Source organism: Apteryx mantelli, chromosome 1 (assembly GCF_036417845.1).
Source record: "Apteryx mantelli isolate bAptMan1 chromosome 1, bAptMan1.hap1, whole genome shotgun sequence".
In the NCBI taxonomy this organism is placed as follows: Eukaryota; Metazoa; Chordata; class Aves; order Apterygiformes; family Apterygidae; genus Apteryx; species Apteryx mantelli.
Window position 1 is genome coordinate 102,284,506 of NC_089978.1, and position 15,624 is coordinate 102,300,129.

The following is a 15,624-nucleotide window of genomic DNA, read 5'->3' on the forward strand; positions in this document are numbered from 1 at the left end:
AATGCCAGGAAAAAAACTCAGCATCTTTGCAGAACACCAAGTCCATCATCAATATTAAACATAAATTCATTCCTCGGTAAAAACATAGCCAGAAATACGCAGACCTTTACACAAAGTGCTTCTTGCTTCAAAAGCCCAATCCTTTTGCTTCAGGACTCCTCTGCAGTATCTTAGGTACCTCTCCTCTGGTAACCATGCTATTCTGAGTACGAGCACCATCCTCTCCTTGCTTGCTCAGAGCGCTTACTCCATACCTATCTACCCCTTCTTAAGCTCATCATTTTTCCCATACTAATAATACTTTAACTTTTCTTCCAGCTGAGATAATGTATTATTAAAACTAAGAATTTCTCTGCTCTGTCACCAACAAGAAATGTTTGTGGCAAAACCAGACACAGTACATTCTCATGGATTAATTATATATGCTTCTCTTAGAAACAGTTGGTTTAAATATTTACAACAGATGAACAAGGAATGGAGCAAAATACATTTTTGCTGTGTTTGGCTTCTTTTTTTCCTTTTAAATGAACTGAATCACTGAGAAAAGGGCTATACTGAAAAGTCCAGAGCTTGAAGTCAGTTATTCATACTTTTTCCCCAGAATAGAAATATCAGGAGAGCAATACTGAAGCTTTTCTAAAATCCCAACTCTAGTGCTGCCTTTCTCCTTTTTTAGACTCATTGCTAGACACTAGGTACTAATTAAAGATCAGAATCAGTTCCTCTTCCTTGCCACCTCAAATGAAAACAAAATCAATTAAAGCCAAGTCTAATATTAATTTTTCTAAAATGGTCATTGATCTACCAGCAGGTATATTAATAGCACCTATTATCACACAGGATGTCAAACAGCTAAAATATGAATATTTTTTCAACAAATGTTGACATAACTTGAATATTAACTAGTGGTTCAGAAGAGAAAGACTTTGTATCTCATTCCCTGAGGCAGCCAGTTTTTGCTCAGTCCTGCTTTTCAAAATATGCTGCTAAAGTTGTCAGATAGCCAATATTATTAACCTGAAAGCATCAACTTATCTTAAGTCTTATCCTATGAACTGAAGGGGAAAAAAAAAGAAAATAAAAAAAACCCACTTGCTATAATTCAGTGGGAGGATTTTAACAGCACAGATGATTTGCTTTGCATAACTGCTAGAAGGCCTGTAAAAGTTCATCAAGAATCTGAGTTACATTAAGACTAGGACTGGCTGGTTCATTTGTTATGATAAAGATAAAAAGGCTGAAACAATAAACCTAATTTAAATTTTAACCAAAGATCATTTTTATGACAGATGAATTTTTAAACTTAATATGTTTAGCAGTTTCCCTTAAAGAATATTTTTTAAAGAGTTGACCTGACACTAAATAACAGCGCAAACAAATAATTGGTTGCTTAAACTCTCTCCCATCTTGTCAATGAAAGGGTATAGCATCTACTATCTAGAGCCATCATTTAAAATCCTAACAAAATTAACCTAGATAGTGCTCCTCTTCCTCAAGCAGATAAGTTAGCTCTGGGCAGTCTACAGCGTGGGGGTCTTTCAGATGGGACCTCAGTGTTGACCCCCTTCTGCTCTTATACTGAAGACTAAAACCAGGGACATGCTTCAATGTCTTTGAGTAAAATTTCCCCACTTGTCAAGGGCCATACTGCCAATCTAGTATGAACCGGTCATGGGGACAGGACCTGTGAGGGCTGGAGCAGGGCTCAAGGCAAGTCCACACACAAGCCACCAACAAGAAGGAAGGAGGTGCTGCCAGCTGCACTCAGCACAGGTCCATCCAATGCAGGGACATGGCTTCAAGGAGCTAAGCTCCACGCGAAGCCACTGGGGAGTGGAATATTTGCTTGCTTAGAGAACCAGCAAGTGGCTGTGATTTTTTTAGCCACCGCTGCAGAACAGGACCAATCCAACTCTCACACAGCCCCATTCCCATCTGCGTTTTGTAGGCTGACATCTGATAATACTTGGCCTTCCTGAATGGAAGACGAGACCATTTCAGTGATTCTGTCGAGCTTTCTTCCAAAAACCGCTGAGCACCTTTAAGTCTACATAAGTCTTCTTGGGATTCTTTAGGATGAAATATAAATAGAAAATATCATCTCTGGAACAAAGATATTTTTTAAAAACATGATTTCTCCAAGTTCTCTCTTCTAAAAGCAAATACCACCTACCCACAGCTAGCTTGTTTTCCAGCCCACCTAAAAAGATGCACTGTTATAAAACTGCCCAGCCAAGCTCACTGACAAAATTTGCTGCTTGCCATAAATCCAAGTAATTTTGGATGGAACATCATTTCTTCATTTTATACTGGATTTCCAAACATCATGTCTCATCAGCATCTGTCGGGCAGAAGCAAGTGCTTTATCTCATCTTCTCTCTCCTCTCCTCCTCCGATTTCACAACAGCTAAACCAGGCTTCAGCTATGCCATAACCACAAACCTAGAAACAACCACCAGAATACTTGGTGGGTGATTCACAGATTTTTGTTGTCAAAAAGCTAGTGATCTATACTTACTTCTTAAATTTTACAGCATGCCAAGCTGCCTGTTCACACTGTTTTGTCTTTAATCCCAGGTTCGCAAACATTCCCACAGTAAAATGTGACATTTTTATAAAAAGTGCAAAACTTGAATGTTTTGTTCTCCTTTTAAATATTGTATCTTGCAATGTTAGCCTGAACATTCTGGAGAAGAAAGCAGTTCCTATCCAAATTGCACATAAAAGCTGGAGTTTTCAAAAAGACATAGGGTTTTATCAAACTGTGAAATTTTGAAGTGCTAGAGGATGCATTTGTCTTTTCTTCATTCCCTATCTGGGATTCATATCTGTCCTGTTCCCGTCTTCTGCCTCCCCACCAAGGAATAGAGAAAGAGAAACCAGCCACTGAGGTGCGGATCTCATTTAGCCTTTGGGTCTGTGGAGAGCTGAGAAAAACAGGACCTTTTCTCCTGCTTTCTTCCCCAAGTTGAGTAATGCAGCAGCTTGGGCAGCTCCTTCTTCACCCTTCTTTTATCCAAAACTAGTTTCTCCTATAACCTTCTACCCTTTCATGAAAGGTAAGAAACAGAGCTGCTGGAGAAGGAGGGACTCCCTTGAGCTTCTCACAACCTGAGACCATGAGGCAGGCGGCCAGGGCAGCAAACCCAGCTGTGACACAGCACCGCGGCACACCAGGGTGCAGCTGGAAGACCCACATCCTCCCTTCTCCTGTTGGGCTTATGAGGTTTTTTCCCTCAGCAGCTGTGAATCTACTGACTAGGCAGAGACCATAAAACAGACTGAGTACCAAGTGCTTTCCAATGCAGAGGTAACCAAATTGGAATATGTGCATGAACTATTTAGTTTTTGAGGACCTCTGGTATGAGAATTAAAGGTGTTGCTTATGACTGTGGAAAAGAAACATGAAGCAAGCAGGAACTCACGCAAAGGCTGTGATTTTTGCTGGCCGCTCATTCTCTATTACAGAAGCAACCTAGCAGGACAGCTGGGTAGATGCAAACCCCTAAACAGCACTATTAGCCTTCACACACTCCCAGGCATCTTCCCGTCATACCCCCTGCCACCCAGGATCCTCTGCTCCATGCTGTACATCGGCCCTGATGGGTCAGGTCACACTGCTTAACAAAAAATCCTGCCGAGACCCCTCTGGAGCCAGGCGGCAGCAGGCGGCTCATCTGGAAGCGCCTTTCGCTGCCTGCTCCCTGCCGCGGTTCAGATAATTGCAAAGCCGGCCTCGCACCAGAGGAGAGTTTTGTATCTGCCAGCCAGAATCCAGGAGGAAGCCCGCAGATCAATAGGGATGGACTTTAGAAAGGTCAGGACAGGTGCCCTGTTTAATCAGAGCTTCGCGTTTTAAAAGCACAGTCACTGCAGGTACAGCCACGCTACTGTGGCTTCTTGTAAGCAAAGCTTTCAGACTCTGATAGCCTCCTGTGGTGGGTCTGACAGTAGAAATAAAACACTTGCTTGGTGCTGTTTCAGCGTCTGAAACGCCACTGAGTCTATAAATGTATCTCAACAGTCAAATGCAGAGTAGGGTACAAAATCCCAGTACTTCATGTTCCAGCTCCACAGAATTGAGTCTCCTGTTTCCAAGGACTCCGAGTACCAAATCTGGAGCATGCTTCTTTCTCTGGTCAGACACTGTGTTATTTGATACATTAAATTTCACAGATTTAGTTGACAGAAAAATGCAATCATCACCCCCTTGAAAAGCACAGCTGAAAAAATGATTAAAATTCATACACATCAGGCTGCTTGGTTTTCTGGGCATGGCCTGAATGTAAGGCTAAATGAAGGTTAAATATTGGCTGAATAGTAATTGTACTTTCTCTTTTGAGAAGCTGCTTATTGAAAATGTATACAGTACTGTTTGCTAAAAGTGGCAGCACATTCAAGATTGAATCAGACAAGCTTTTCTGCTTTTTGCATATATCATTTCTGGGACTAACATACATGCAGATAGAAAGCAAGAAAGTAAGACACAAAATACTCTGTGAGGTATATTTAATCCCTGATAGGATATTAACCAAATAAATTAAAATTTTCTTACGGAATATTTTCCTGTTGGAAAGTATCATTTCATTGACAATGAAATCTCCCTCTGGGAGAAAAATTGTGCATTTTTAATATCCTGTTTTGAAAAAGAATAAAAATGGTTGTCTTCTTCCAATTTAAATGCTGTTTTATAGAATGCATTGGGTCTAAAAAAGTCAAAATGAAAGCAGGATGCTTTGACTGAGCCAAGTTAGAACTTGTTTAGAAATTAATTTAATGGCAATTCTGATTTTTAGACTTGTTATTTGTTTTCATCTGGTTTAGAAAGAAATCTGATTCTGAAATGCCAGAAAGCCCCACTGAATTGAAATTATGGCTTCTCATCAGCTTATTTTCCTACGCTTATTCGCCTCTTGTGCGAACATGACCTAATAATATATGCCATCCCCACCAGATGTGATTTTACTACCGTCCTCAGCGATCAGGCCAGACTCTGTGGCTGACTCCATGGTGACTTACACTTTCTGTTGTGGAGCTTGTCCCCAGTCCGGTCTCAGCTGTGAAGTTAAGACAGCAGCTACCACAGAGACCTCTGGTCAGAATTCACAGAAAAAGTTAGATCAAAGGTATAAAATTTCAAATACAGTGATCAGATTCTTGGTCTGATTAAATGTGAAACATGAAAACAGAAATACCAAATTACTCAAATGACTTACGAACAAAGATTTAATAATCACCTGTTTTAACATTTAAAAAAAGGAAAAGGAAAAAGAAAAAAACCAGTTAAAGTTAATTCCTTTCAATTTTTACTTTATATATGGCTTAGTGTGTAAGTATTAGGGGAATATTATGTGCTAAAACCAGTCATTCCTATAGGAGAACACCGTGTCTGTCCTTCCCTTCCTCTTCCACTGACACACACCCTCCTCTCTCAGGTCTCTGCACTAGAGCCAGCAGCGGCCGTGCTGCCAAGACATGGAGAAGACACGCAAACTATTCATAACCCAGAGCATGAGGATTTCGTGCACAGATCCCCAGGCGTGCTGAAACAAAGATAGATACGTTGAAATGCTCTCAGGCACCTGTCCAGTTCAGACTGCTTTCAAGAGCTTTAGACATTGCTCAAAATGAGATATGCATCCAATTTCCAGGTGTTTTTCTGAACCAGGTTGTCATTGCTAGCTCTGAACGAAAGACTATATACTTTAATTTTTTTTAGTCAGAGAAAATTTTAAAAAGAAAGGAAAGGATTTCTTGCCAGATGCACACAACACAAAAAGGAGGGGAAAATATCTTACCAGAGCATTCTAGCTGCAATACTTTTCAACAAAAACAACAGGTGCTTCTGGATCTACAAAAAGTGGGAGTACAACATGACTTTTTTTTTTTTTTTTTTACTTTATAAAAGAGAACAAATTAACTAATATAGAATGTTTCTAGCAATAACTTGGTGGCAATATGGAAATTTTATTCTAAATCTCTGTCTTTTTTTTTTTCCTTTGAGGCAATCATTTTCACACCAGAGAGGATTGTTTAGCACAAATTTGACAGTGAAAGTCTAGATGAGGAAGAGAATATACTGCAAGCATATCTGCTGCATTTAATCCTTTCAGCATGTCCCTTGTGGCACACAAATAAAAGAGACCTAGCAAAGCTAAGCAATTTTGCCTAAGCCCACACAACACGTCTGTAGGAAGAACCAAGATTAAAATCAGGAGTTCTTGACTCTTTGCCTTTTGCTTGTTTTTAGTAGCACATATTGTTTTCTTGTTCTCCTTAATGTGTAAGAATAGCAGACTGACAAATCAAATCCCTTGTGCAGAATATATTTGCCACTACATCTGCAGGACCAAAGGGTCCTCTGGGCAGAGACCATCACTCTGCCTTGTAGCACACTGCTTGGTGAGACGTAACAAACACAAGAGCAATCCTCAGATACAAACCTAGAAAGTCACCAGTGCTTTAGTGAGCTCCATACTGGAATTTAAGAGATTAGGTGTACATTCATCTAACCATCTCAATATTAGTGTTATTAGCACAGTGGTTAAGTAAAATTCCCCCCCCTCCATCTTCTCACACATGCTCCAGCCAAATGCTAGCTCTAGTACTACGGGTTAGCACTTTCCCTTCACTCACAATTGCTACAGCAACACAATTTCATCATGAGGCTGTAGGAATTAATCACTTGGTAGGAATTAATCACACGGGGCAGAGAACTTCATACATTTTTCGTTTTGTTTTTAAAAGGTTGTTAAGACGCAAAACAAATTTTTGACCAAGTAGATTGAAATCTCTACAGCGATACCTCAGAAAGGATGTTATGAAGAAATACAGGGTGAAAGAACTGGAATAGGAACATCACACACGGGAGCCTCAGCTGCTGGTCAGAGACCCCAGACCAAATTCTCTACTCCTGTAAATGAGTGAAACTCCACTCACCCCAGAAGCAGGGACATTATTATTTTCTGTGGACACTTCAGTCCCACGCCACTAAGTCCTCGCTCCGTGTTAAGCTGAGAGACAAACTTCCTATGCAACAGCTGAAATTGTGTTGTTCTTATGGGTATCTGGTTCAGTTTTGTATGCCAGAAGGTCTGTCTCATTCTGTTCACTGCCGGAAGAATTAAACAGAACCTCTAAATCTGTCTGATATCGTGACTACCAGCCAGAAAGATACAGTAAGGAAGTGGCTGTAACGTTTGCCCACCTCATTTCATTTATAGTCATGTGCCTGATAAGTACTTTTTTATCACAGGAGTGTAATTTGAAATGAAAAAAGTTCTATTGTAATAAAGACTATCCCAGGTAAAATAAAAGCTGACTGAGGCTGTCCCTATGTGTAATCTGACTCTATGTGTCAGATGTGTTCCTCTATACGTTACCCTATGTCCCTACGTGTAGGCTGACCCAGAGCTGAAAGTCACTATATTTTAACACAGATGCATATTTGGTTCCATGATCCTGGAGTACTCTTTTTGTCTTAATTTTTTTATAGTATTTTATTTCTGGTGGCTCCCATCACAAAGCAAAATAACGTACAGTAAGGGTATATGACACAATGTATTATTGTGTAAGTAAGTTAGCATGAAATCTTAAATTAAGCGCGCTGTGAGGAAATGCGTCAAGTCACTCTGGGTCACTGCACCAAACCCTTATAGCACTGTAAGCCAGTGCTGAGCATAAGCCTAAACAGCAGTAGACAGCAAGAACAAACTGCAACCAGAGAATAACTGCGCAGGGCTGCTTTTCAACAGTATGAATCTGGAGGTGGCATCAACTTCGTTATGCACTCTAATCAGTCAAAGTGGGGTTGTAACCTTGCCGCCGTCATCAGCAACAGCTCAAGGGAACTATTTTGTCATTTCTGCAGACTTCATTGTGTAAACATGAAGTTTGAGAAAACCTTTCATTCCAGCTGCAGGAGGCATTGCTGATGCGGTGCACTGGGATAGAACCTGTGCCACAATAAGGTGGAGGGAGCACTAGCGGGCTCACAGCTCTGTTCACTCTCTCAGTTTCTCAGTGTAAAGTTTCTAAACCAGCAGTGCTATTCATCAAGCCACCGAAGTTGGGAGACTTAATTTCGGCACCTTGCAGGTTTCCTGCGTGGCCCCCATCAACGCATGCAGGTTGCGTCTGCGCTGGTGGCAGGCGTGGATTTGGGCTCACCCGCGGAGCCACCTCACCATGCTGGAAACCTCCAGGGCCACCTCAGCCCGTGCCCGAAGCTCTCCCAAGGGGGACAGTCAAACGCATTAGGAGCCAAAGCATGGTCCCAAGCTCCTGTTGAAGCAAACTGGACATTATATCACAGTTGTGACCGAGCTCTATCCATGGGCAGACACCCAGGGTCCCCATCACACCACAGATACCCTGTGGCAGGAACCCAGCAGCAATGCCTTGACTTCAGCGTGGGCAGAAAGCACATGAACCATGAGGCATAACAGCCTTAACCTCCACTCTCGGACCACTCTTCACTTTGCAGCATTGCTTGAGCCTCTGTGGACTTCAGTTCCTCACCTGTTGAGTGGGAATAATAAGAAATTTAGAGGATTAATTAAAGTTTTAAAATACACTGGTTGTATGGTAGAAGGACTACCCAAAGACAATAAATAACCACTGATTTCAGATACACGAAACCAGCTTGGCTGCTTAAAAAAAAAAAGCCTCTTCCTTCCCCCACTGCCATAATCTATTTCACCTTCCCCAATATAACAGCAACCAAAATTCAGCTTGCAACTCTCTCTGCATAGTTGTGACTCAGGAGCAGGGTATGAAGGAGTGATACCAACTGTATCCACGATGGTGTGTTTCCTTTGGGAAGAAGTGGCAACTTTTATGACTCTGGTTACAGCCTGCAGAGCTATAACTGAATGTGAAACATAATAAAAATCCCACAATGAAGTAATAAGGCAATTAATTTTATTTCATTGGTGGCTTGCCTAGCATTCAACTTCCTATGCAACACTCAGCCATGATTCTGTAGCCTGTGTAAATATAAAACAAAGAGACCAGGACACTGTCATTAACTTTACGTTAAGACCTAACAGAAAGCTACGACATGTACAAAGGCTCATTACCACTCATTAAAAATGCTTTGAGTTTAAAAGAGTGAAACAGAAGCTACGGGAAATTATCACAGGTCTCATCAGCTCGGGGTGTATTTAAAATACAGCGTGCAGCGAGGTGAACAGGTGCAGGCTAAAGCCCACGGCAGTGCAACCTAATCCTGCCTCTGCTTTTCTCCTGTGCCAGGGAGCAGAGACAGATGGTGCAGGGAGCTGCAGAGCTGCCTTTCCGTGATCTCCGCTGACAGGCAGCTGCCCAGCGCGGGAGGAATTCTCTCTCGGTCGCCACCAGTTGCACTGAATTCACTCCACCCCCTTCACAGCCTTGGGGGTTTAGCAGGACCCAAGAACCAAGCCTCGAGGTTTTTATTTGACCCTGACGCTCTTTCTTAAACACACGAGTCATTCCTGTTATACTTTTAATTAACTTAAAATGCATTATTTGGGTCTCTTAATATTCCTGCTGATTTAAAGAAAAATCCAATTAATGTTCAGCTTAAGTAGCTCCGAAGGCTCCCCAGCTCTCATCTACCTGGAAGGGATCCAATTAAAATGAGTCACTAGTCAAAATGGCAAACCACAATCATTTTTAAAGCCATTGTGCAATAGATATGTGACTACATATAAACCACACAATTACTGAATAAATCATGCAACACTTGTAAACCTAAAGCCTAAAACTCACTCAAAGTGCAGCCTCACTTCTCAACCAAAAGTATATTTAGAACTTACAGTGAATAATAAAAGTCACATTTCCTTTTGCAGGAGAAAATACAACCATGGAGTATATAAAACGTGTGTAATTTAGACCATAATATACAGTAGGGGTGTACATGCAGAAAAGTCCAAGAACTCTGCTGACTCTAGAGCACAGGGATCTCTGAGCCAACACAGATGCGAGCTGGTAAATCCGCACGACACAGAACTGCACAAACATGTCTCTTCTGCTTCCAGATCCAAGAAGAGTCACTGGCAACCGCTTCAAGGGTCCCTGCACCTGTGGTACATTTTAACCTGGAATCCTGGTGATCCACTTAAAAATTTTTCCTCTGTTAGTTATCACAAACCTTTAGAGAGCATTATTAATCTCTCTCACTCTCACACACACCCATCACTAGATAAAGTCTTTTGTTTAATTTCAATTTACTTGCTTCAAAAATCCTAAATTTTCCATTTCTAGTTCTGAAAGGATTCTATTCACCTGTGGAAAATAAACAGGTATTAGTAAATCATTGCTGAGTGGGAGCCTAAATTAAAAACTGAGACAGGCCAACATTTCAGATTATCGTTTTTTAAATGAGCTCTAACTCAAACATAATTCAATTGATATTCTTGACTTCTGCAGAAAATTATCCCCCTCTCTGCCACCTGTCAAATGAGCTTTTCCTAACCAAAGCAACGGGAACACTGAGTACTTAGTCCGAGCACAGCAAGGTAATACTTTTTCAAAGGAACTTCAATATTTTTTAGCTTAATCTTATTGCCTTTGTAATGAAAATTCCCAATTTCCCCCTCACGGCAAAGTTAAATTTCCGCAGTAAAAAAAGGGATTCGAAACACGTGAGTGTAAGGAATGGCACACTCCTTTGGGGCAATCCATCCAGGGGTGGCTGGTCTCAGCGTGCCACCAAGGTGAAGCCAAGGAGCTGGTGGGACACCAGTGCAGAGGGATGTCTAAGGCAGCTGGGGGGACACCATGACCAGCACTGACCGCCGGCTGCCCTCTCTGGCTCCAGTCCAGCAACGTCTCCATCTCTGAGACAAGGAGACCTTATAAAATCCTGCACCCGCTTTCAGGGTCTGCTGTGGATCTGCAGAGCAAAGGACACTTTTCATGGAAGCTGCTGCAAATCCAGCTTATTTGGCACATGCAGAGTGCTCCATGAGCTTTAAAGTTCCTCTACCTCTGTCATTTTGTGGGAAAGATCTCCTTTAGATTAAAAATTGCACAGGAAAGCTCCCAAGAGATGATTTTGTCATATGATTTCCAGTGTCCTTCCTTTCTTCACATCTGTGAAATGAACAGAAAAATGCTAAGATTTTTCCATTTCCATTTGTGCATTACTTGAGGAGTGAAATACAAACATGTCCTGTCCTACAAAACTGAGAAAAACAGAGGCATGAGAATTTCCATTAGGGGAGAAGGAAGAGAAATTAAAATTACCAAGCACAGTAAAAATACCTTCACTTTTCTGTCTGGTTCTAACTGGGAGATGATGAGGGAGGTAGCAAAAGTGCAGCAGTTTTCACGAGAAAGTTTTCTCCCCGCCAGCCATCACACCACAGTGCCTGAGGTGCTGCAGTCTCTTTCTGATGTAAGCGGAGGGAAACGCTGGAGAAGTGCTGAAGTACCACAGGGTGCTAAGAGCTGATAAATGTCTTTCTAAACATAAGGGTATAAGCAAAAAAGGTCAAGTGCCAAGAAGCAGCAGTTTTCACCTGTAAGAAACAAGACATCTGAGCTTGGAGAGAAGGCCGGAGAAAAGGAGGACAAAAGTATCTAAAGCAGTTTGCACATCCCTGAAACAGATTAGAGATGTTAAACTATCATTATTTTCACTTCCTGAAACTGTGACTTCACATGATGCCAGCAGCTGCAGAGAGACAACGTGCACTGATGTGGGTTGCCATTTGTGTCCCAAAATTAAAGGTTTTTTTTTTATTGCTTATGACTACCTCCTAAATAACTGATGTGTGGAAGATTTGTCAGGGGTTATATATCATTATTTATTAAATATTTGACATATACTAGTTGGCTGAGCTTTGCTTAGTAACACATAGCTAATAACGTGAAAATAATAAAAGGAAAACCATTACATCCTCTCCACGTAAACCCATTTTGCCTCTTCAATCCACTATGCCTGACCTTTTTTTCAGTCTGCTGGGTTTCCCTCTTCCACAACTGAGCATTAATCTTTCATTATAGTGCTTCCCTGAGTTGCCTGTTTGAGATGCGAGAGGCTCTCCAAGTCACAGCTCCCCACTATGGCCGGGCATTTCTTCATCCAGAGGACATGCTGGATTACTCTTTGAACATGGAATGGCTGCCCCTCTCAATGTCTCTTAACATATAGTATCTTACAGGATTTTTTTTTCCCTATAGCAGTTCACAGAGTGAGGTTCAGCAGAGCTGTAGAAGAAGGCAACAAGGAAGACAGTCACAGCCACCTGAAGTCAATGCCCTGCAATATCACAACATGTCCTGGGAGTTTCACTAATATTTGTGCATTGACCATCAGCCCAAAACTCAAATTAGCTTAACTAAAAGAAGGCTCCAGCCTGTAGGGCAGCAAAGTCCACCTGGGGACGCCAGGCTCAAGAGTTAGAGAAAAGGTTTCGCACAAGTCCTTCGGTTAGCCTGGGCAATTGCTGAATGTGGGTTAGTTGCACAGATCATCCACCAGGGAACAAAAGGATGACACAACCCAAGTCACGTGCGTTCTCAACAAGCAATCTGAGATTCATCAGCAGGCAAATTACTCCCTGATGAAATACAGGAAGAAGAACTGCATTTAACAAATAGATGTTTAGAATTTGCTCACTGACTCGCCACATGTTATCATGCACAGACATAGAAGGAAAAGGCATCAATAAGTTATACACTGTAAAATTACCTATTAGTTTTCTGGCATGTGCCTTTTTACATGCACTTCTCTGGCTATATGAAAAAATATTTAGGGATTTGGGAAAGCAATCTGTCCTTATTACAGCCCTTCTTCCTTCTCTGTTACAGGAATGACGTGCCAAGCTCGAAGTTCTTATGTCACCAGTGAGATCCTGTGGGGTTATCGTTTCACCCCTGTCCTCACGCTGGAGGATGGATTTTATGAAGTTGACTACAACAGTTTCCACGAAACATATGAGACCAACACACCAGTTTACAGTGCCAAAGAACTGGCAGAGATGGCCAGCCGAGCAGAACTGCCCCTGACGTGGTCCGTTTCCAGCAAGTTAGACCAGCACGCTGAACTGGAAACTGAAGAGGAGGAAAAGAACCAGGAAGACCAAAACGAAAGAAATGGTGATGTGGCAAACTTAGAGAATGAGTCCAAAGTTTAGGAAGACCAGAGGGATAAGGACCATGCAACCTTCTTTCTCTTCTCCCTCTTTGCTCCCCTTTTCTTTCTGTCCCTCCCACACACTTTTTTCTTCCTTGTAATTCTTAATTTTGGGAAAATAAATATTTAAGACGTGAAATATCAACCTGCACAATTTAAAATCAAGACATTCATAGACTAAGCAAAGACACAGGTTAAAGCTGCAATACCCATTTCTTATAACGGAATCTCTGGTCCCCACCCCAGTAACAACTACTGACTTCCTCTGCCTATGTCTGAGCTCAAACCTCCAGATTCGTCCAAATGAACAAATAAAAGCAACTGGGATATATAATTGGGATATTAAAAGGAAAGACTCATTCATGCTCATCAAGCAAATGGGCTTGGCTCCAGCTTTTATAAATTTCAAGACAGTTTCATAAACTGGATGACAAGCCTCCATAAAATGGACATTGCAGCTTTAAGGCAAAGGTGAGCAGAGGGTTCTGCAATCCAACAAGATACTGTACATATGCCTTATGTAATTACTTTCTCTTTACATTTAGTAATAAAGACAGCATGTACAAAAGTACTGTAGTAAAGAACTTCTAAATAATGTACATAGATGTGTAATTAATGTAGGTTTAGAAACAGAATTCTAGAAATATTGGGATGCAAAAACAAACTACCCATTAAGTAGGCATTTCTGTTCTAATACTTGGAGTGTAATATTGATTTTTTTTCTCCTTATATCTATGGCTCTTCTAGTGCATGACATTTTCTTCAGTGTACCAGACTGGCAGCTATTTAGAGTACCTCACTGTTTCCCAAACAGATCATTTTACTGACTCTAAAAAGCCATAAGTCTGGGAGAGGGCAGGGTAGAGAAATTGTAACGTAATTACTGACATACTGTGAAATTGTTTACGTATAAGGTAAACCATTCCTGGTTATTTCTTTGGCAGTTCAACCTAAACTTAGACTGCAGCAAACTCATGGCAAACAAGAATGTCCTGTGTACTCTTAACATAATAAGAATATTTCATGTTGAGGTATTTTCCTTTACGTGCAATATTTAAGGAAACTTCTCCCTTCTCCCCATCCAAACCGTTGGGTTAAAAGTGTGTGGTTTGCTACATAAACAGCACAAGCCATTGAAAACCAAATGTTGTATCACGGTAAGTAGACTTTACCTACTCCGCTGGGAAAGAAATAGCTGGATTTCACCTGAAGCTGTAATCAGTGACATTCACTTGTTAGCAGCACTGGTACTTTGTTGGCCCTGCAGAGTCACAAAACACGAGACATCCCTGGGTATGCTCCAGCCAGGTTTCTCAGCTAAACACGTGGTTCCTGCCATCTTTACTCAGGAGAGCAGTTCCCTAACTATTTTCTTACCTTAGGTTAGCTCCTTGGCTGTTGCAAATCATTGTAAGTCCTGTACGTAAATCCTGACCTAACAACTTTAAAATTAACAGGACAGTGATATTTTACGTAGCTTACACTGCAAAACTCACATTAGTAGGGGAGCGGATTTGTGTTGTTATAAAATTTCATGGCCATGCTCTGTACGGGGCTGCTCACACAGCACAGTGTTGCCCAGTGCTAAGGACTGCTCGGGCAGGCCCAGCACGCATAAAATACTACCTGTTCAAAAGAGATTGTGTTGCTCGCCGTGAGCTTTTCACCGTGGGCCCACGAGGAACAGCATGTCTGTCAGCAAAGGAAAACAAGCTGCAGCCTTAATTTTGTTTTATGCCTGCCTATTCTGGACAGGAAGAATACACTGAAGAGAATCCAATGTATTTTTGTACAGAAACATTTACATTAAAATAGAAGAGAAAAAAGAAAACCTCAGGAGACACTTAGTGGGCAGGTGGAAGTTTTGCACTGTGATATAGCTTTCACATGAATTTCACACCTATTTTCTACTTTTTGCCGAAACAGCAGCCCCTTGCTAATTTTCACCGAGTGTGGCTAATCAGTGGGGTTTTTGCAGGTCCTCTAGCTGTGCTGAATATCAAGGCGGGAAGCGTAAGGTGTGGGGAAAAAGGTTTGCACGCCAGGGCCTGACAGATTGAACTGGCTGAAAGGTGTCTTCTGCTTCAGCTCCACACACTTTTCTAAAAGGCTTTCTCAAAGCAGCACGGTGTAAGTAATGGTGCAGCATATGGATTTTGGTTCCCTCCACCTGGATGGCTGATTTTAGCAACTAAGTAAAGGTTACCTACACTTAACTTTTGTGAAATGAAACTCGTTTGGCTACAGACCTTTGAAAATAGCCTGTTGTTCTTGGCCTTCTGCCACAGCACCAGAGGTGGCCGAGGACTCCAGTTCATGCACCACAACACATCCATGAGGCTACTCGTGAGACCCAAAGGGGTGAGGAGCACTTTTTAAGGGAAGGATCGCTCCAGAGCTCCTCAGGATGACAGAGCCTTATACCAGAGAGCCCACGGGCAACGCTTGGTCAGGAGCAGAGCAGCCCACGTGTGCCACTCTGTCGTCTGAGCAGAAAG

At 41.7% G+C, this 15,624-nt stretch overlaps 1 protein-coding gene across 1 annotated transcript in view; it reads left to right on the top strand.

Annotated features, from left to right (window-relative positions):
- KCNJ6 (potassium inwardly rectifying channel subfamily J member 6) overlaps positions 1-13,508 on the top strand; it is a 164,815-nt gene extending 151,307 nt beyond the window's left edge. The window contains exon 4 of the mRNA XM_067289773.1: positions 12,802-13,508. Within this exon, the coding sequence (XP_067145874.1) occupies positions 12,802-13,127 (326 nt within the window). The 3' untranslated portion in view covers positions 13,128-13,508. The remainder of the gene's footprint in view (positions 1-12,801) is intronic.
- The last annotated feature ends 2,116 nt before the right edge of the window (positions 13,509-15,624 follow it).